The following is a 20,778-nucleotide window of genomic DNA, read 5'->3' as shown; positions in this document are numbered from 1 at the left end:
CTCATAATCCTACAACCTATAGATAATAAACTACACGCATAAGCATCTTGGTGTGTTACCTTGCATATATATTTGCATGTATTTTTTCAAATGTGTAACTGAGATCACATTATAAATATAGCCTATCTCCTATTTTATTTCATTTAGCTTTCTGATTTGAGCTTTTCCCATAAGTCTATTGCATGAATGTCCCACAATTTATTTGACCACTTATCTACAGGTGGACAATTAGGTTTATCCAATTTTTCATCATTATAATAATCCTGAGGTAAATATTTCCATACCTAACTCTTTTACCACATCCCTGATTATTTTCTTAGGATAGATCCCTAGAAAGGGAATCACTGGCATCAAAGGGTATACATATTTTAAAGCTTTTATGAATCTCACCAGGTTGTCTTCCAAAAAGTTTGTTCCAATTTACACTCCTGTCAGGGTAGGACTAAGCATTATCAGGTTTTATTTGCTAATGTTCTAAATTTAAAAAGATTGTTTTAATTTTTATTTCTTTGATGTTTAGTAGGGATGACCCTTTTTCATGTTAACTAGTTAATTACATTTCCTGTTTTACGAACTGTCCATATTTCTACTGGAATGTTAATGCTTCTTTTTAAAAATCAGGGGTGCCTGGGTGGCTCAGTCATTAAGCGTCTGCCTTCAGCTCAGGTCATGATCCTGGAGTCCCTGGATTGAGCCCCACATGGGGCTCCCTGCTCTGCAGGAAGCCTGCTTCTCCCTCTCCCACTCCCCCTGCTTGTGTTCCCTCTTCGCTGTGTCTCTATCAAATAAATAAATAAAATCTTTAAAAACTCAAATTGCATGAGTTCTTTATATTTAAGAATATTAATAAGGAGAGGGAATTCTTTATGAAAACCTTCATATCAGCCCTTGAAATATCAAGTTTCCTAGCTAATTTAAAACAAGTTTTGGGGTGCCTGGGGTGGCTCAGTCGTTAAGCGTCTGCCTTTGGCCCAGGTCACGGTCCCAGGGTCCTGGGATTGAGCCCCACATCAGGCTCCCTGTTTAGCAGGAAGCCTGCTTCTCCCTCTCCCACTACCCCTGCTTGTGTTCCCTCTCTCGCTGTGTCTCTCTCTGTCAAATAAATAAATAAAATCTTTTAAAAAATAAATAAAATGAGTTTTAATTTATAAAAGTCCTATCTACATACAGATTTTTACCATATAAAGTAAGCTTTATCTTCCCAACATTTGCCTAAAGAATTGGCTAATAAGAAGAAAGCAATGTACTCAGTCAGGCATGTTCCACGGCATATACAAAGAGTGCTAGAAGTATGCTTGGGGAGCCTGGGTGGCTCAGTCAGTTAAGCGTCTGACTCTTGGTTTTGGCGCAGGTCATGATCTCAGGGTCCTGGGATCGAGTCCTGAACCCTGTGCTGGGCTCTGCGCTCAGTGCAGAGTCTGTTTATCCCTCTCCCCTGCCAACTCTGCTCCTCCCCCCATCCCTCTACCCTGCACGCATGTGTACTCGAGCTCTCTCTCTCAAATAAAAAAATTAAATCTTTAAAAAAAGAAGTATGCTTATTGGTAAAGTAAGGAGTTGCACATATATGCCTATCAAGAGACATATTTACTGCCTGTTTCTGATCTTTCCCAGGGTTCAGCACACACTAGGCAGTGATTACAACTAAGCCACATATATGCAGATAGAAGCACAGACCCATGTATTATGCACACCTGCCACCCTTGCAGCATCAGCAGAGAAAGATGAAATGACAGTTCTGGAATCAGACCTGCTCCAGTTTCATCTCATATTAATTACATGAACCTACACAAAGGTGCTTCACCTATTTCCTCATCTGTAAAAAGGGGATAATACCTATCGCATGGGGTTCTTATGAGTCTTTTTTTTTTTAAAGATTCTATTTATTTATTTGACAGAGAGAGACACAGTGAGAGAGGGAACACAAGCAGAGGGAGTGGGAGAGGGAGAAGCAGGCTTCCCGCTGAGCAGGGAGCCCGATGCGGGGCTCGATCCCAGGACCCTGGGATCATGACCTGAGCCGAAGGCAGATGCTTAACAACTGAGCCACCCAGGCACCCCTCTTATGAGTCTTAAATGAGAGAAAGGGAAAGCACTTAGCACAGTGCCTGGGATATAGTAGGAACTCAATAAATTCTAGCAACTTTCTTCTTTGGTAACACTACTTCTTACATATCCCTTCCTTCCCCAATGCTGCCCTCCAGTGGACTAGAGTTCTCCTCCCCCTACATAAGGTGGGCTCTGCTTGAAACAAATCCAGATTTGAAAAACAGGTAAAGTTTACTTCCCCATTTACCAAAAAGGTTTTTTAAAATAAATTTTAGACTAGAGGACATTTAAATTATGATTTGATCTACTACAGAAGTACAGTTGATCTACAGTTGTTCAGAAGCTTGTTTCCTATCTAAAGTTTCCTAACTAAATCTAGCTTATTTCCTATAGAAATCTATCTTCCCACCCCTACTGATTTTTCCCTAGAAAAATAACCCTGACCCTCTCCTTCAGCTCAGCCCTTCCCCCCAGACAGAGCCCCTTTGGTTTTACTCACCCACACAGTTGTCACAGATGCTGCAATGGGAGGCCCGGGGAGGCCGGAAGATCTTGCAGGTATAACAGTATTTCAGCTTCACAATCTGGTTGTTGATCTGGAAATTCTTGATACGAGGAGGCGGTCGCTGGCCCTGGGGCACTGCACCATTGGTAGCTTCTGTAGATCAGTAAAGACAGTTAATATCACTACCAGCCATTATTTGAGCCCCAAAGTCTCACCACTTCTCCAAAAGCAGTGGGAGCAATCACCAGTTCCCTAGGCCCACTGTTTTCTCCAGACTAGCATTGCCTGAAGGCACTCTCAACATCACAGAGGGTCATGTCAAATTCTGCTGAATGCCATGCAATTCTTTTGTGCACATGTGAAAAGAGGTTTCTTCACGTTTTTTGGCAGATTACAAAGAAAAATATTCATAAAAGAAATAAAAATGGCTAAAAATATATAAATATATGAAATGAAAACATTCAAATTCACTAAGAATCAAAGACATAAAAATCAACAAAGATACTGTTACCTCCTACTATATTAACAAATACTAAAAAGAATAAAAATACCCAGTGTTGGCAAGGATGGGAATAAGGTATTTTTATACATTATCAGTAAGCAATAAAGCAGTGGCTCCCAAAATTTTAAAGGCATATATTTTTTGACCCTGCAATTCTATTTCTAGGACTTTAACAAAACTACAAAGAGATACACAAAAGATGTTGACACAAGGATATTTGTCACAGAGTTCCCTTTAATAGTGAAAACCTGAAAATAACCTCAGTGTCACAATAGGGGGCTGGTTAAGTAAATTATGATACATGCATAGGATGGAATATTATGCAACCATTTAAAATGATATAGACAAATGAATGAAGACTCAGGACAACATTCACAATATATTGCACAATGAAAGTGTACACTAGAAAGCAACTAGTGTACATTCTATCTTGCAAAAATAAAATATATGCATGAAAAAAAGATTGGTAATACTTAGAATCAGAAAAATAATCATTTAAAAATAAGAATAATGCATGCTTATTGTAAAAACTTTGGAAAAAACAGAAGATATATATAAGAAAAAATAAAAATCACCGACAGTCTCTCAATTCAGGAATATCCATGCATTTTGGTGTATTTCCTTAACAGGTAAATAAATATTCGTGATTTTTAAAAATTTGAGATCACATTATAAATATAATTTTGTACCCTGTATTTTTCACTTAACACTATATGGTGAACATTTTTCCATGGTTGTTAATTTCTCTTCCAAAAATATTAATATTGGCAATATAATATTCCATCATATGCACATATCATAATTTATTTAACCATTCCATACTGTAGGGCATTTAAGTGGCCTCTGGGTTTTTACTATTTAAATGGTGTTGCATGAAAAAATTTAAAATATTAACAGATAAAGCTTAAATCCCCTCTGATCACCACCCCAATCCCAATTTCCACCTCCCCTCCTCAAGAATAAATACATTTGTTGGGGCACCTGGGTGGCTCAGTCGGTTGAGCGTCCTACTCTTGGTGTCAACTCAGGTCATGATCTCAGGGTAGTGAGACTGAACCCCTAGAGTTGGGCTCCAGGCTCACCTAGAGTCTGCTTGAGATTCTCTTCCTCTCCCTCTGCCCCTCCCCCCACTCTCTTGCTCTCTCTCTCAAATAAATAAAATTTTTTAAAAAAAGAATATATACATGCATTAAAATTAATTTCTAAAACAGAAAGAAAAAAAGAAAAGCATGTTGAAGTCTGAGCAGTAATATATGAAGTTGCTGGCATTAAAATAGCTAGGCCCATATTAAAAAGAAAAAAAGGAAAAAGAAAAAAATGACGTGCTGAAAATCCTTCTACAGTAATTTGTATAACTCTGATTATTTCCTTTAACTAAACTCTAAGCAAAGTGGAATTACTGGGTCAAAGGGTATGAATCCTTAAAGCCCATATTGCTTATTGCCAAAATGCTTCCCAGACAGATTGTATCAATTTGCACGCCCATCCATCTGCAGCATATGAGAATGCCTGTCTCATTGCACCCTAGATGTGCAGGATAATTCTAAAAACAGAATAATTTTTCAATTCACTTTGATTTTAAAAATATCTGCCATATGGAACTTTTTTCCTTTTTTTGCAGAGTGGGGTGGATGCTGTGAAATCAAACAATAACAGTGTGCCACAAGTCTTAAAAGGATGGGGATAGCTATTCATTAGAGAATGATATAAGTACCAGCATGCCACCTTAATATTCCTTTGCATGGGCTTTACATGAGGGCACCTGTGAGATAGAGTTCATGGTTCATCCTCCCCATGAGGCACTATGATGCAAGGGAATCACAATGTCATCTTCTGCCCGTCCCCCAGCCCCCACGCACACAGCATACCCAGCACAGGGATGAATGTAAGTTAATAAAAACTTGCTAACATAAACATACGAATGAACACAAGAATGCATTCTCTTAATGAGAGAAACATGCTAAAAGGAGAGGTCACAATGTGACAGCTGAAGCCTGGGCTCCAGGCCCAGTGATCTGGCAAAACAGAACTAACCTTGCTAACACCTGCTGCGAGATGCAAGAGACAAGTCAAGGCACTGCCTTGACCTTCAGTTTCTCCATATGTGAATGGAAAGAGGATGCTAAAAGAATAATCCAGATGGAGAAAAGATGGCACACACAACTCTCCCTCCTATCTTGCTCCTATCTCAGCTTTACCAGGTTTCCCCTGAGCTGCAGCTGCACCAACACACCCAGCCTCTGCTTTCTCCCCACTATTCCCACTCTCACCCCATCCCTAAGTAGTTCAAGCTCAGATGTGCACAAACCTATGTCCCCCTAGCACAACTAAAACAGGCTGGAACTCTTCAAAAAGAAATTCGCTGAGAAGCTAGAGAGAAATGCAGCTAAAATAAACAAAAGAAATACAAAAGCTTGGAAGCTTTCAAACCACTCTAAAAGAGTATCAAATCAACACATTGTATACTTTAAACTTATACAATGTTGTGTCAATTATATCTTGATAAAACTGGAGGAAAAAACATCAAATGGAAATGGGAGAAAATATTTCATTGATGATAGCATGCATATAAACATTAGGAATAAACTCAATATGAGAAATAGAGAAACTAGATTTTAAAACTATAAAAATTTTACTCAGGGGCGCCTGGGTGGCTCAGTCGTTAAGCGTCTGCCTTCGGCTCAGGTCATGATCCCAGAGTCCTGGGATCGAGCCCCGCATCAGGCTCCCTGCTCCGCGGGAAGCCTGCTTCTCCCTCTCCCACTACCCCTGCTTGTGTTTCCTCTCTCGCTGTGTCTTTCTCTGTCAAATAAATAAAATCTTTAAAAAAAAATTTTATTCAAGGGCACAAAATTCAATCTGAAAATAAAGACACAGTATTTTCTTGGATAGGCAGATAATATTATACAAATGTAAATTCTCTCAAAAAATATAAATGTAATATACTACCTATTATAACTTTAATGTTTGTGTGTTTTTAATTAAATAATATTAAAATAAACAAACAAACAAACACCCTGACAGTCTAAAGGTGGACTATAGATAGGTGGTCCATGGGCACAGCTTTTAGTCTTATAAGTTCTGGGCCCCTTTCTTCTAATCTATCTGGCTTGGATGCTGACTCAAGCTACTTGGGTACTGGACTTGCAAACAATTTCAGCAGGCATTGCTATGGGGTCTGAGGGGCTCCCAGTCCCCGCCAGCACTGGTATCATGGTCTTCTTTCCCAGTGTGAGCTCCTAGGATATTCCCTCCTCTAGCCCTGGGATCTTCTGCTTCAATTTGTAGAGCCACCCTGGCTCCTGGCTAGTGTAGCACTTTATCTCTGTCCCAAAGAGACCTACCCTGAGCTGAAAATTGCACTGTAATGAGCCTGTAACTGCTTCCTTTACCCTCCTTTACCTTCCTAGAATTCGCAGTGGTTCCTGGCACCATGGCTGTCTCTTCTCACCTTATGTATTGCCTTAAAGCAGGAATTCTTGGTGGGGCCCATGAATGTGCTTCAAAAGATCTATGAATCCCTGAAATTACATCTGAAATTATATGTATATGCAAACATATAAGAATATTTTTATAAAAAGAAGGCTTATAGCTTTCAAAAAAAAAAAAGAATCAAATGAGTTCATGACCCTTCAAAAGTAAAAAAATCCCATCCTTTTGGGAACAGTGCAGCAAGACTTTGGTAACAAACCCCTCCTGAAACGCAACCCAACAAGGAAGAATGAAGCATATGGCTTTCAAATCTTGCTAAACCTGCCTTACCAAAATCATAGGGTGGTCATGATCTCAGATTCAGGATCTTACAGGGAAAAGGCTAGAAATGATTCTTAATCTCCAACTACTATTAGGATTCCATTCCCTTAGTGATTAAAGTCACCCACTGCACAGCATCTTGCCAGCTGGTTAGAACACTCACCTATCTCCATTTCTATGAAAGCTGCTTCATCTGGTAGGGCCCGAGGGATCACTCCAGGGTCACTGAAGCTGGTCCTCAACAGTGTAGCCATGGAGAAAAGGAAGAGCATGGCAGCAAACACAGGGATGGCAGGAGACAGCTGGACAGCCAGGTAGCGACATCTGAAGAAAGTAGGTGATTGAACATTTAGTTATACCTACCCTATATTGATCACAAACTGTTACCAGCATGTGGATCTGGTCTCCACAATAAAATCAGCAGTACCTTGAGGGAAGGGACCATGTTGGTTTTCTTCTCTTGAACTACCCATAACTCCTAATATGTGGTTCTGCACATAGTAGGAGCTCAACACTTATCTGATCGATGCCACCTATAACCTACAGAAGACAGTCTCAAGGGACCTCCCCATCACCAAATCCAGTTCCTCCTGTCAGCCTGTTGAGAACCACATTCCCTCTGTGCCTTGGGAAAGGCTCATACCTACTAAGGTCAGGGAGGCAACCGAGCCTGGACTTGTAAGTACCACAAGCTGTTCTCACTCTGGGAATGTCTAGAGCTTTTCATAACCACTCATCTGGCATTAGGCCTGAGCTCAAGGAGGAGGAAGAAAAGATGAGGGCCATCCGTGAAGCAGGGTCCCAGCATCAGACAGAGGGTACATCTGGCATGCTTCAAGGCCAGTGAAAAAGCTTCACGGCTGCTGACTGAATTTGCAACATCCATCCTCTTCTCTCCTCAATTAGCTCTGCTAGTAGGTACTTAGTGATCTTAGGCAAAGGAATAAGAAAATTGTATCTCCTCAGGACCTCTTCCCAACATCATGTTTGCTCCTCCTCTTTCCTCATAATTCACCTGGAAGGCCACCCCTCTTCCTCTCTGGATATCCCAACTCTATTCATCTTTCAGGTCCCAGAGACATCAATGCCATCGTTGTCATCATCACGACAATTTAATGAGTACTCAGCATATGCCAGGCACTGCACTAAGCATTATCTCATTCAAGTCTCACACTAAATCTAGAAGGTAGAGTCTATTATTCCCATTTGATAGCTGAAGACTCTGGGATTTAGAGAAGTCTTAGAGAAGTCTTGCCTCTTCTGAGAGGCCTATCCTAAGCTGCACTAATCTCTCCCTTCTCTACCACTGTCGTCCTCACTGCCAGAGCCTTGTATTGTTTCCTAGCTGGTTTTCACTATGTTGACCTCATTCTCCCCCAGCTGGACTTCAGAAGAGCAAGAACCTTGTCTTTTTGAAGTGGGAATGTTTGGGTTTGAATTCTGACTCTACCAGCTCCTCCTTGGGTGACTTAATTAACTTCAGTCTCCTTAGCTGTGAAATGAGGATAATAATATACTACATAGGGTTATTGTGTGGATCAAATGCATGAATATAAATTAAGTGCTTAGAACTGCACCTGACACATAGTAAACGTTAAGTAAATGTCAGCTCTTAACATTACCATCGTGGTTCTATATCTCCCAGAGCTTAATACAAGTATGGGAACAAAGAAGCTATCAACAAATACTTGTGGCACTCAACTGAATTTCAAACCAAATAACTAGGAATGTGTGATGAGAGTTATCACTGACCTATTTTTATTCTCTTCCTCCTGAGGCACATTTTTTCCTTCAATACAGATATCTTCTCTTGGAGGCAGACTCTAAGTGGATGAGCAAGGACCAGAGGGAGAGTGGAGAAAGTAAGCTGAGGAAAAAGGCTTACCTCATCAGCATGGGGATTAAGCAAGCTGCTGTCCACTCAGAGTGAACATTTAAACCCAGGTTGTACATTCACTGTAGTTTTGGAACAATCCATATGAGATCCTTCCCCTGTCTCCCTGTCACACACATGACTGCGGGGGGGAGGGGTGCGAACCAACTATAATATTAGGCTGAGCAGTTTGTCAGCAGAAGGTGAACATATGTAATGAACTTGCAAAATGATTTTGTGGCTTTTTGTTTGCTTGCCTGCTTGTTTGTTTTTAACAAAATCCTTGGTCATAGCCTGATTTTGTATGATTTACTTCCTTCCCCTAAAAGCTAAGGGTAGGGGGTATAATTTGAAGAACTGAAGGATGTGACCACGTACAGGGTAATTAAGGCCCTTGCATATCACTAGCTTGTGGATTACCTTCTTTTCCATGTTCCACCTTCAGTAGTACAGATAATCAAGAAGTGAATTTGGAAACAAAAGTCACCTCCGCCTATCAGGGACCCAAAGGACACAGGAGAAACATAAGACTCTGTTTCATAAGCAAGCCCAGTAAAATTACCACACTAACAGAAAATAGCCATCTTTCTAGTCACTGCCCATTTCTAAGATCACTCTTTAAAAACAAATAATTTCTCTAGGACTCAAACTGCCCTGGGTGTACAGTCTCCAATAAATAGAAAAATCAGAGCTATCTGATTGGCCACCAAAGGGATTTTAAATCATTTTATTACGGGAAAAAGATATAGAGAAAATAAAACAATCTCTCTCCCTCATACACACACACACACACACACACACACACACACACACACACACACACACAGATCAATGTTGCCCCCATGTACGAAGGACCCGAGATTAACTAAGTCTCATTCCAACACCTGCTTGTTAACCAGACAAAGGACAACTTAGATTTGAATTATGCTACGCCATCAAGGATAAAGGTCTCTGTAATCTCTACACAGACTATCTTCTGCACCTGCTAAAACAATCCACTCTGTATGTCAACAAGTACACAATAGGCTCATTGTATTGTTCTCCAGAGATGAGGCTATTGGCAGCCAGTTGTCACTAGCGAGTGGGTGTGGCTGGGAAGGCAGATGTGGGACCAGCAGGCCTTTCCACTCCAAGTAAGAGGAAACAGAGAGCCAGTAGCTAAGACTGCTGTTAACTACAGCCTATCATGTCTGTCTTTAATAGTTATGATCAAAAATACCCCCTTAGGGGGCACCTGGGTGGCTCAGCTGGTTAAGTGTCTGCCTTCGGCTCAGGTCATGATTCCCGGGTTCTGGGATGGAGCCCCACGTCCAGCTCCCTGCTCAGTGACGAGGAGACTGCTTCTTCCTTTCCCCACTGCTCCTGCTCTCTCTCTCAAATAATTTAATAAAATCTTTTTTAAAAATACCCCCTTAAGTTAATCCCATAATTGCAGCAGGCTAGAGATCTGTCTCTGACAGGAAGAGGGTATGTGAAAATTTGGTGGCAATTCCCAGTATCAATCTGAAAAGTCAGGAGTATCCTAAATCACTAATTCATCTTACTCGAGGACTGGATCTGTCATCCATGAATATAAGCTGTTTTTGAAATCCCCTAGTATTTTCCATTTATATTACTTCTTGGAATAATGATATCCATACACTTCTTGAAACAGAACTCTCTTTTGTCTTCAGAGTACCAAGAGACTTTCCCCCTTCCAAAGGATTTAGAAGTCGCTTTTCTCCCTTGTGAATTTTATAAATGCAACCATGTCCCCACTATCTTCCTTTACGCCACCTGAAGGAATATTATTTTAAGCCACCTTCTACCAACTTCTTGATTGGCCTCAGGCTTCCATAGCTGGGCTACATGACTGGACTTCCACATGTCCCATGGGCCACATGGTGGTACTGTCTAGCAGTAACCAGCAGTGCCAGGCTGGGCTGGTGTGTCATGTCCCATCCCCCATTCCTAGCACGCTAGTTCATTGGAGGGACAATGATAATGACACAGACTCCAACTGACATGAAAAAACTCAAAAGAGATTCATGAGTGGATTTGGTAAGAAACCAGACAGATTCCATAGCAGAGCTCTGCCTCACTGACTGAGAGCATGGATTGGTGTTCTAAACAATACTCTACCTCTAAGTCTCCCTAATAGCTCAGTGCAATCAATCAGCCAACAAGTATTTATGGGTCTAACAAATGAAGAACAAGAGAAAATAGGATTTAATTTTGTTGGGAAAAACATAACTAACATATGAAACAGCTAAATAATAAGATAAGACCAATAACCAAGTGTTAGGATGGTGATTCAGACTCTAAGGACTGTAAGTGGTCAGAGAAGAGCTCTCTTGGGAAGTTGGTGGCTGCTTAAAACCACTCCCATAGCAGCTGTTAAGGGTGCCTTTAAGGAAAAGCTGTGCTTGGAACAGCAGAAACGGCCCAAGGTTAGAGTCCCATGATGGCCCTTGTCTCACATAATAGTAATAAGCCTTTGCTATAAGTCCTCACTGATATGGACGGTTGTCTGTTCTCTTACACACTACCTACTTCTAAAGCATAGTAAACATGTAGAATCACCTATAAGACTGGCTCGAGGGTCTTCTGATGACATTCAAGAGTCTGCTGACAGGGAAAAAGTTTCCTTGGACACTAAAAACATAATTTAAAATCAGCCTCTAGATTGACTGCTATGTGAAGGTCAGAGGAAGATACATAAGGCTGTTTTGCTCCAGTAGCAATGGGGAAAATTAACCAAACAGGGACATCTTCAATTCTGAGGCAATGAGCCATCTTCTCACCGAGGAGGGCCAAAATCCCTAGCCAGGCAAACCTGCTAAGTAGTTGCTAAATCGCAGTGATAATAGCAAATTTCACATTTCGATTATAACAAAAATAACAAATTTCAAATATAACAAATAACAAATTTCAAATATAATATACTCCTGCTCAAAAACTTAGAACAATTCCCTGCTCCTTATTGTATTAATCCCCAAACCCCACAAGCCAGTATTCCAAGGCCCTCTATTAACTGGCTTTATCTAATCATCATAAGGTTCTTACCTTCTCATTGCACCATTCCAGAAATATCCCCCTAATTACTCTGAATTTACTAGCTTCTTGCTACTGCAAAAGGCATAAGGTACCTCCTTTGTTCTTAAACACAGTACCAGCTCGGGTGTCTCCGAGGAAGAAGATTTAGGAGGTCTTTTCTTTCCCTCAATAAACATCTCAACTGATATCAGCATGCTGGGGGAAATCCCTGTTCTTTGTGCTCACTTTTCCCAAAATAGAAGATCACTATACTCAATTCAGACTCATTCTCAAAAGATGGGAGGGGCGCCTACTGGCGCAGTGAGTTAGGCGTCCAACTCTTGGTTTCAACTCAGGTCACGATCTCAGGTTCCTGGGATGGAGCCCTGCATCAGGCTCTGCACTCAGCAGGGAGTCCGCTTGAGATTCTCTCTCCCTCTGCCCCTCCCGCTCATTCTCCTCATTGTCTCTCTCTCTCTCTCTCAAATAAATAAATATATTAAAAAAAGATGGGAGATGCATTCAGTAGAGATTTGACAGTGTGAAACTCATCACCACAAAAGGTAGTAGAGGCTGAAAATATACAAATAAATTCTGAATGACAGAACTGCAAAGAAAGGAAAGCATACTGTTCAGGAGACCCAACCCAACCCTTCTCCAGGGAATATGCTTTATCAGGAAGTTGAACTTAGCCTTGTACCTTAACAGATTGATATCAGAGAGGCAACTATGACTTTCTAAAACTGCCATTTGGTTGACCAAGTCTTAGACAGAATCTTGGGCTAGGTAAAGCACAAGACAGAACCTCCATAGAAAAATTTTCCAGAGAATGTTCTCTTGGTTAGAGATCATGATAAAGCCACTTTTTCCTCTTCCCAATCTCATGTAAGTAACTTCAGGAACCTGGACCTTGGAACTATAGACACAAATATTCTGCTATGTCAGTTTGGCTTTGGTCTATGTAGCTCTGTGTTTCCTCAACGTGGTAACTTTGTGTTGTCATATTGCCTTTTCTCTTCCATCTCTCTGCAGGGACATGATGCCCCTCTCATCAGGATCACCCACATGGTAATGAGGTAGGGAGAACACATTGCTTAATTTTTCTCCAAGCCATCCTCATTCGGGCAGCAGGGACTATGAGTAGCCACAGAGGTGATGATCCCCCCTAACCCACAAAACTTCCTTTCTAGGTTCACACTAAAGATGGGCTTCTCTTTTCTTGCAAGACTACCAGAATGCTATGCCAGAATGCTATTAGTTTTCTACAAAGACACCTTCATTTCCTAGGAGCATGAGCTGGGGAGGTCCAAATAACCTAGATGCCACTAGGTAACACAATCACTAGCTAGGAAGAACCCAGAATATGCTAGTCTAGCATTTGGCACCATGCACGCTTTAGTAATTCTGAATGTCTTCAGGATTCCATAGTCAAAAGATAACAATGAGATGAAAGGTAGTGTCATACAGAGGCATTGGCTGGCTGACTGATCTTGATAAAGGGACCTCTCTTCTGTGGGCCTGGTTTCCTTACCTGCAAAAGGATAGCGATAGTCTCCTTCCGGTTCTACCATTCTATGATTCTGTGAGTCAAGACTGTTACATTTCAAGTGTATCCAGAATGTATTAACTCAGTCACATTTATTGACCACCTACTCTATATAAGGTCTGGTGGAAGGCACCGTGGGGGGCTATACAGACATAGGAGATAGTCCCTGACATTGAAAGAGCTCAAAGTGTAATAATCATAGAATTTAGAAATCTAAGAAATGTCATATGATGATGTGTTAAATGAGCAGTATGTACAATTAGTCCTACAAATGCAGAAATTACGGGAAAGGTTTCATGAAGGAAGACTCAAGAAGGGACTTGAAAGAGAGGTAGAATTTGGATAGGCTAGAAGTGGGTCAATTATGAAGCAGCACTATAAAGCTTTTTTCAGTTCATCCAATTCAATGACTCCTCTACACATCAAAAGCACCTGCAAGAGTCAGTCCAACAGGGTTCGATAGTGCCCTGATATAATGTCCTCTACATACAGCACAATGAGGCATAAGTGCTGATCGTAGAAGCAAACTGCTTCTACTTCAGGGGTCAAGAGTCACACAGTCATTCTTGCCACAAGAGAAGTCTGGGTACCTTGACCCCACCTGTAATCTGGTCATAAAGTAAAAGACACAGCTAGGAAGCCAATTCCAGAAGACAGCACACTTGGTCCTTCCTTCAAGCTTTATCAGGAAGTTGAATTTAACTAAACACCACAACAGTCTTTGAGTAGCTGGACACCTCACAGTTGTCAGTGCCATTCCACTATAATGTCCTGACATCACCGGCCAAGCTGGTGGCTACTTGTTCACATAAGCTGGACAGGTTTTGGGCAGAAAAGATGGAGAATGGTTCATGTGGTCAAAGCTGAAACTGGCATATCCACTCACATTTCCTAAATATCTCACCCTAAAAATAAATTAGGAAATCCTTTTTTTAAGCACTGCACAATTTTCACTCTGCTTTTAAAGTCAATACATTTACCATAGTTACAGTTATATTTAAATATGAAATATATTTAAATACAGCTACCTACTGGTAATCCAACCGTTCCTTTTCAGTGTGTATATTTTAATCTTCCAGACAAACACAACAGTTACACAGAATTTCAGACTCTCAGACTTGCAGGAGGCTTAGTGATAATCTAGCCCAATCTCCCATCCCAGGCAGGAATCTACTTTGTGACAGCAGCCCTGAGAGATGGCCACCGAGTATCTTTGGAAACACTTCTAACAATACAGAGCTAACTAGCTCCTAGCTGGACAACCTTCTTTCGTTTTATATATTCAACCTATACTGTCTGTCCACTGAAAATTACAGGTCCCTCCTTTGAGAAGTCTAAACGTGCAAAGGCAAAATCCCAAAATAAAAAGATATCCACTGGCACTACTAATACTGCATGTTTTTCATCAAGGGGTGCCCACATGCCTGACCAGATTTCTCAAGCCATCTGGTCGACCCAGGGCTGTGCCATGGGCAGCTATAAATCAACTCGCACTTGTTCCTAAGCACCTGCTGCAGGCAAGACCCTATTACAAAAATGCAGGTCCAGATGTGCAGCAAGATCTAGACTTCCCTAAGGCAAAAATGCAGCATCCAGAGGATGTGAAATGGACACTCCTTGACAATTTGAGGATGAAAATAGACAGCCCTTTGTCACTGGTGGTTCAGATGCCCTCACCTGCCTGAAGGCAGGGGACTAGATCAGCTGATTTCCTGAGGTCTCCCTAAATTCTAATGCTAACAAAGGGGCCCATATTCTGCCCCCCAAATCCTATCCCCCACTGTGTGGCTGGTAGTGAAATATATACTCCAAAGGAAAAGGTCGACCAGAAAGAGATTTCATGCCTCAGAGGTATGCTAGTGTCCTTTGTACAGCCTGTCATTAGCTAGGCATAAAGCAGCCACCACCTAGAGTGTCTGTGTGTCTGTACACACACGAACACACACACACAAGCACACAAACACGTGCACATGTGCACAGATTCCACCACTCTCAGTAAAAAGGATTCATCACCAGGGTCCTCTCCCCTTTGGTCAGCTTTATGCTTTCCCATTCCACTCCTTCGCTCACACGTTAACTTCTTTCTCCCTTCTCCTCTCCCTTCTCCCTCCCCCAGCCCTACCCTCAAACATATTTACTCTATCTGGGTGGCTCAGTTGGTTAAACGTTGGACTCTTGATTTCAGCTCAGGTCATGATCTCAGGGTTGTGGGATGGAGCCCTGCATTGGGCTCTGCGCTCAGCCCAGAGTCTGCTTGTCCCTCTCCCTCTGCTCCTGGCTTGTTCTCTCTCTCTCTCTCAAATAAATAAATAAATAAAATCTTTAAAAAAATATTTACTCTATCACACAGATAGCTGGAACTCAAGGCAGTTCACAGACAACCTTACCCTTCATATCTGAGGGCAAAGCACAAAAAATAACTTGGGGAAAAAAGTCATCTTGGTAGAAAACTCAACCTGCCCCCGTCAAACAGTAACTTGGCTAATTATAAGCTTCATCCCACAGGCAGTTTTGTTCAGAGGCTTCTGGGGCCTAAGTGGGACAGATCCAAATCAGACTCTGTCTGGCTCCCAGATACAAAAAGGGCCAAACGCCAATAGCTCCAAATTTCAAGTTCCCCTGGACCAGAGGTTTCCCGGGCCCAAAATTACCAGCTCACTCAGGGCCTGAAAACAAATCTCATCTCTGTTTCAAATGGCTCCAACCACAAAAATTTAACTCTAAGATGGAAGGGTGTGGTGGTAGAAAGAGCTAGTGATTCAGCAGGCGGAGGATGGAAAGAGAGGGAGAATGATAGAAAGCAGAGTTCAGCTCTGCACTTCCAAACAGCAGCAAGGCAGGAATAAAGAGAAAAAAAAAAACCAACTTGGAGAGAAGGGTGAGAGGGGAAACATTTTGTTTTAATGTTACACATACGCCTGCCTGACCGCACATGCTCACTTGTACCACACACAAGTACACACATAACACGCTCCACCATAAACCTCAGACTGGAAAGCAGCTAAGAAGCCATCACCAATCTGACTTTGCCAAATACTTCACAAAGTCAGCAGCAACAGCAGCAGCAAAAGTGCCTTTGACAAAGAGCCTCTCTGACCTTCCTTTCCTAGCCCTGTTATAAACTGCCCCCTCCTCCCCCTGCCGTTATTCAAGCCAGCTTCAACCATCAAAAAGTCTGGCAAAACAGCCTGAAAAATCACTCTTGATGCACTGGGAAAGCCTGGAGCCCTTACAAAAGAAGGGCAAAAATGAGCTCCAAGAGACCAGAGCTCATTTTAATTACCCACAGAGGCTGGCCGAGGAGCCCCCTCCTCCCTCCCATGGCCACGCCCCAGTATGGGAGCTCCACTTCCAGGTCATTCTAGTATATGAACTATAGCAGGCTCATATCAGGTGTGGCTCCCAGTCTACACACACACCTCTTGGCTCCTCAGAGCCCTCCTCATAATAATCCTAAACCAATTAGCATTGCTCCCATCCCTAGAGTATATAGTATTCTCAGCACACCCAGTAGTCATGCCATAGTACCCTAGAATCCAACTGGCCACCTCCCTAGAGCAGTGACCTATACAGGATTCAAACAGTGGCTCTAGTACTAGCTATTACATTGCAGAAAAAAAATAACTCCAAGGCTGGTATCAGGCACACACAGAATACAGAATTGTTTATGTTGAGTGATCCTGAGTGAAACTCACATTTAATAAGCACATATGTACCACACATGCGGCTAGTTTGTGGCACAGTTGAGGCTGGAACTGATCTGCAGGTCCCCAATTCAGATGGCTTTTCAATTTAATAGCTGGCAGAGAGCTGAGCCCTAAGGAAATAGGACCCAGAATAACAGAATAGGTGAGTTTTGTGGTATCGAGTTATGACCATGAGGGCTGCCCTAGGCCCAAAAGTGGGGGGGGGGGGGGAGAGGGAGTCTGTCACTAAGCAACTAAGGAGACCACTGAAAAAGAGAGGTGAATAACAAAGACAAATTCCTTTATTTCCCAAGTGTGCCAAGGGTAACGCCAAATCAGTGCTATAAAATTGGGGTCAAAGGTCTTGGCCTTTTTAGGAAGCAGGTACTCTGCTATAAGCACCAAGAAATGAATTCGGTTGGCATGATCTAAGGACATTGCTCAAGAGGATAGTGCCATCCAAGGACCCTCCACAAACTTCCCAGAAAGACGGTTCTTCCTCTAGACCCAAAGTAACCATAATCAGGTAACTCTACTCAATGGAAACTCACTCGAAGGCGAAGAAGAGTGTACATGTCCCCAGGATGAGGAAGAGGGTCAAATAGAAGATGCCCTTTTGCCGGGCCATCATGACTCGCCCATCACAGCAGAAGGTGTTCCTGCCTGGGAGTTTCTCCCATTTCCGTGTCACCTTCTTTCTCACCACCATCACAGACATGATTGGAATTCCTGGTCCAAAATGAGCTTTGTGATTACAAGAGGGAAGAAACAGAAGCTGAGCCCAGCTTTGAAATCACGATGCCTGCTATTGCTGCCGCGGGGTCAAACATCATCAAAAGTCCAATTTCTAGCCCTAAGAAAAAGCACAAAAGGAAAAAAAAATGAGGCAGGAACAAGAAAATGCAGTTCAATCCTCCTTTCCCAGAGGTGGAAAGATGAGCACTGCCTGAAGGGGTAAGGGTAGGGAAGCAGGAAAAGTTTATTTCCAATCTGTGTTTGTCCCCTAAAAGGAGAAAAGGTTAAAGGTTCTCAAAAAAAAGAAGGGAGCTAGCATATCTTCTTAAATAAATCCCTATGCTTCCAATATAATACTGTTCATTTGATCATCATAGAACCTTGGAACTAGAAGGAATTTTATGGGTGATAACCCCAATTACTTTGTTTTGGAAATGAGTAAAGTTAAGACCAAAGAAAGGAAATAACTTGTCCAGGGTCACACAGCTGCAAAGCTAAGCCAAGAAAACACATCTGCTGACTTCCAGTCCAGGGCACTTTCCACTATACCACTCTGTTCTATAATCATCAGTAAGAGGACTCTAAAAACAATAGTAGAGTTTCTGTCCTTAAGGAGCCATTCCCTCCCCTCCTCCATTTCACCTTCTTTCTTCAATTAGCCACTCAAATATGAATCACACCCGGGAACAAGTCACCCTCTGGCAGGGCTAGGAGGTTCTGGACACTCTGTACACATACCCAGGTTGTATTTACTCAAAACAGATTTCCCCTAATCAAACCCTCTCTAACTTCCTGAGTTCGGGAAATGAACCAATCTTGCCAGTCTAGCCTAACATTTGTGGGAATCTTAATGAAACCACATCACAGATCTGTAGGTGAAAGGCTGACTTAAGCAGGAGAGGTTCTGGAATGGCTGGGAGTGGGGGTGGGTGGACATGGCAGCAGCTAAGAAAAGTCATAAAGGTGCTTGCTTTCTGGGACACTTCATAACTGCCATCTCTACTTGGCATCCTGAACCCCCAAGCCCAGCCTTTCTCAACCACTGCCACCCTTCTCCTCTCAGGTGTGGTGCTGTGGCCTCTGTTTACTGACACCACATGCCCCACGCTGGCAAGAATGAGGTGGAAGCCTGAAGCCCGCCTGACTGATGAGAAACAACCAACCCGAAATCATTCCGGGCTGGAGAGGCCAAGGGTCCAAATAGCAACCAGGAGATGAGCAGGGAAATGAGAAAGCAAGAAGGCTTGGCCAAAGGGAGGGAGCACCGGAGGTGCAGAGAACACTTCCTTTGTGTAAAACTAACCTGGAAAATAATCTCCTCCAGATAAACCGGCCCAACGGGAGAAGAGAGACCAGGAAGGGGAGACGGGGCCCTGAGAGAACAAAGATCAAAATCCGTCGAGAGCCAGTGACCGGCCCACCAGCCGGGGACCGGAGGCCCGAGTCCCGGGCGGGCGGCGGGCGCGGCCTCGGGAGGCCAGCCCTGCCTCCGCCACGCAGCCGACCACCGCCCCAGGCAGGTTGGGACGCGCGCCACCTCCACACGCTCGTACACACTCACACACGCCCCGCCACGTGTAGTCACCCGCGGCCAGGGGCTCGGCGGCAGCCCGGCTGAGGGCAGTTGCCTATGTCCGTGCGGCCGGGCGCAGCGGAGGGGTTGGCAGCCCACCATGCGGCCGAGCCCAGGAGACCCCAACCCCCACCCCTCGTTACCTGAACCCGGGAGACCGAACTCGGCCGGGAACTGAGGGCAGGAAGTGCACCGTCCCAGGGGACCGCGTCAGCTGCCAGAGGTGGCAGCGACTTCTCCCCAGCCCGGAGGCTGCCTCCTCCTGACAAGGGGCCCCAATGGTCGGGCCCCTAAACCAGCTGTGGCAACCGCCCACCGCTGGCCGAATGGAACGCTCCTCACGTCACCAGGTCGTTCCAGTAGTTGCTCGCCCGCCATTGGCTGCTCGGCCTCGGCGCCTCCGCCCCTGCCTCCCCTGCCCCGAACTACCATTGGCTACCCCAAACGCCACTCGACGCTGCCTCCGCCCCACTCCCCCACCCATCCCCCGGCTTCGTGCCCACCTGCCAAGCCGCTGCCAGCCTCCCTTTGGGGTCCGAGCGCCACTGTGGGAAGTGTTGCTTTCTACTGATACAGTTATGCAGAGACGGAGGTGAAGGGTAACGCTGATGGGACAAGGAGGGCTACCAGCCTCCCCTCACACACAGGGTGAGACGCTGAAGCAACACTGACTCACAAATCCGGGTGCTCACCCCATATTAGGTCCGCCCTGGGCCTCTTCGGCCCTACGTGCATGAAATCAACCGCGACTCCGGATTTTACTCTTTATCAGCATAAAAACAAGTCCTCTGCCTCCCAAGTCCCATTCAGTAGTTAGGGACCTCACCTCTGTCCCAGTCACCCTGGCCTGCATCTCTAAGGCTTCTGGAACAAAACAAACAAACATAAAAAGAAACTTGAAAGGGATAGCTGTCCCCAGGAATGTAGAATCATTTTGCAGTACCGAAAACAAGTAATTGATTGTGATGAAGTTAGAGAAACTCTACTGACAGGACTTAAATTCTTCCAGGTAGGTAATGAAGTAGGATTGCCAAGAAGGTTGTAAATTACTGTTCGCTTTGGAGAGCTTATGATAATTGGAGGGGGGGGGCGGGGATCCAAGGCAGAATCCCCACCCACCAACCACACTGATTCTTTCCTTCTGCCTCCCCCCTCTGCAGCTACTGCTACAATGAGCCACTGCTACTGATCCAGAGTGAGCCGCATCCTTTAGAAGAAGTTCGAGATTGGAGTGGGAAAAACAGTTGAGGACCAGGGCATGAATATTATACAGCGGACTTTAAAAGACATTAGGTCTGTTTCCACTAGTATCGCTCTTGGCTTCCAAATATAAGGGGAAATATGAGAAAGGGCTGAAGGTGGCCTCTCCTTACCCGTCACACTGTTGGGGACAGTGCCTAGGTTGCTAGCCATTTTCCTGAGTTTGAATCAAGTTTCTCTAGGGTGAGAGTATTTGCAATTAATACAGAGGAGACTGCCAAAGCTCTTCCCAAGGCAGTTCTTGTGTGTGTTAGTTGAAAGACCACGTACATGGTCAGGAA

General features: G+C 43.6%; 1 protein-coding gene across 4 annotated transcripts in view; it reads right to left on the bottom strand.

Annotated features, from left to right (window-relative positions):
• Window positions 1-19,587, bottom strand: part of ZDHHC9 (zinc finger DHHC-type palmitoyltransferase 9) — a 31,145-nt gene extending 11,558 nt beyond the window's left edge. Inside the window, exons 1-5 of one of the 4 annotated variants that reach the window (XM_027607906.2) lie at window positions 19,381-19,571; window positions 18,968-19,037; window positions 17,481-17,782; window positions 6,973-7,133; window positions 2,549-2,707 (exon numbers count right to left, since the gene is read on the bottom strand). In XM_027607906.2, the coding sequence (XP_027463707.1) occupies window positions 2,549-2,707; window positions 6,973-7,133; window positions 17,481-17,647 (487 nt within the window). In that variant the 5' untranslated portion in view covers window positions 17,648-17,782; window positions 18,968-19,037; window positions 19,381-19,571. Of the gene's footprint in view, window positions 1-2,548; window positions 2,708-6,972; window positions 7,134-8,561; window positions 8,633-16,938; window positions 17,061-17,480; window positions 17,783-18,967; window positions 19,038-19,380 lie in introns of those variants that run through there. The other 3 variants (XM_027607909.1, XM_027607907.1, XM_027607908.2) reach the window with 3 other exon arrangements.
• Window positions 19,588-20,778: the final 1,191 nt, after the last annotated feature.

The sequence above is a fragment of the Zalophus californianus genome, chromosome X (assembly GCF_009762305.2).
Source record: "Zalophus californianus isolate mZalCal1 chromosome X, mZalCal1.pri.v2, whole genome shotgun sequence".
NCBI lineage: Eukaryota > Metazoa > Chordata > Mammalia > Carnivora > Otariidae > Zalophus > Zalophus californianus.
Note: the sequence above shows the minus strand (reverse complement) of the source record. Positions and strands in the feature narration are given on the sequence as shown.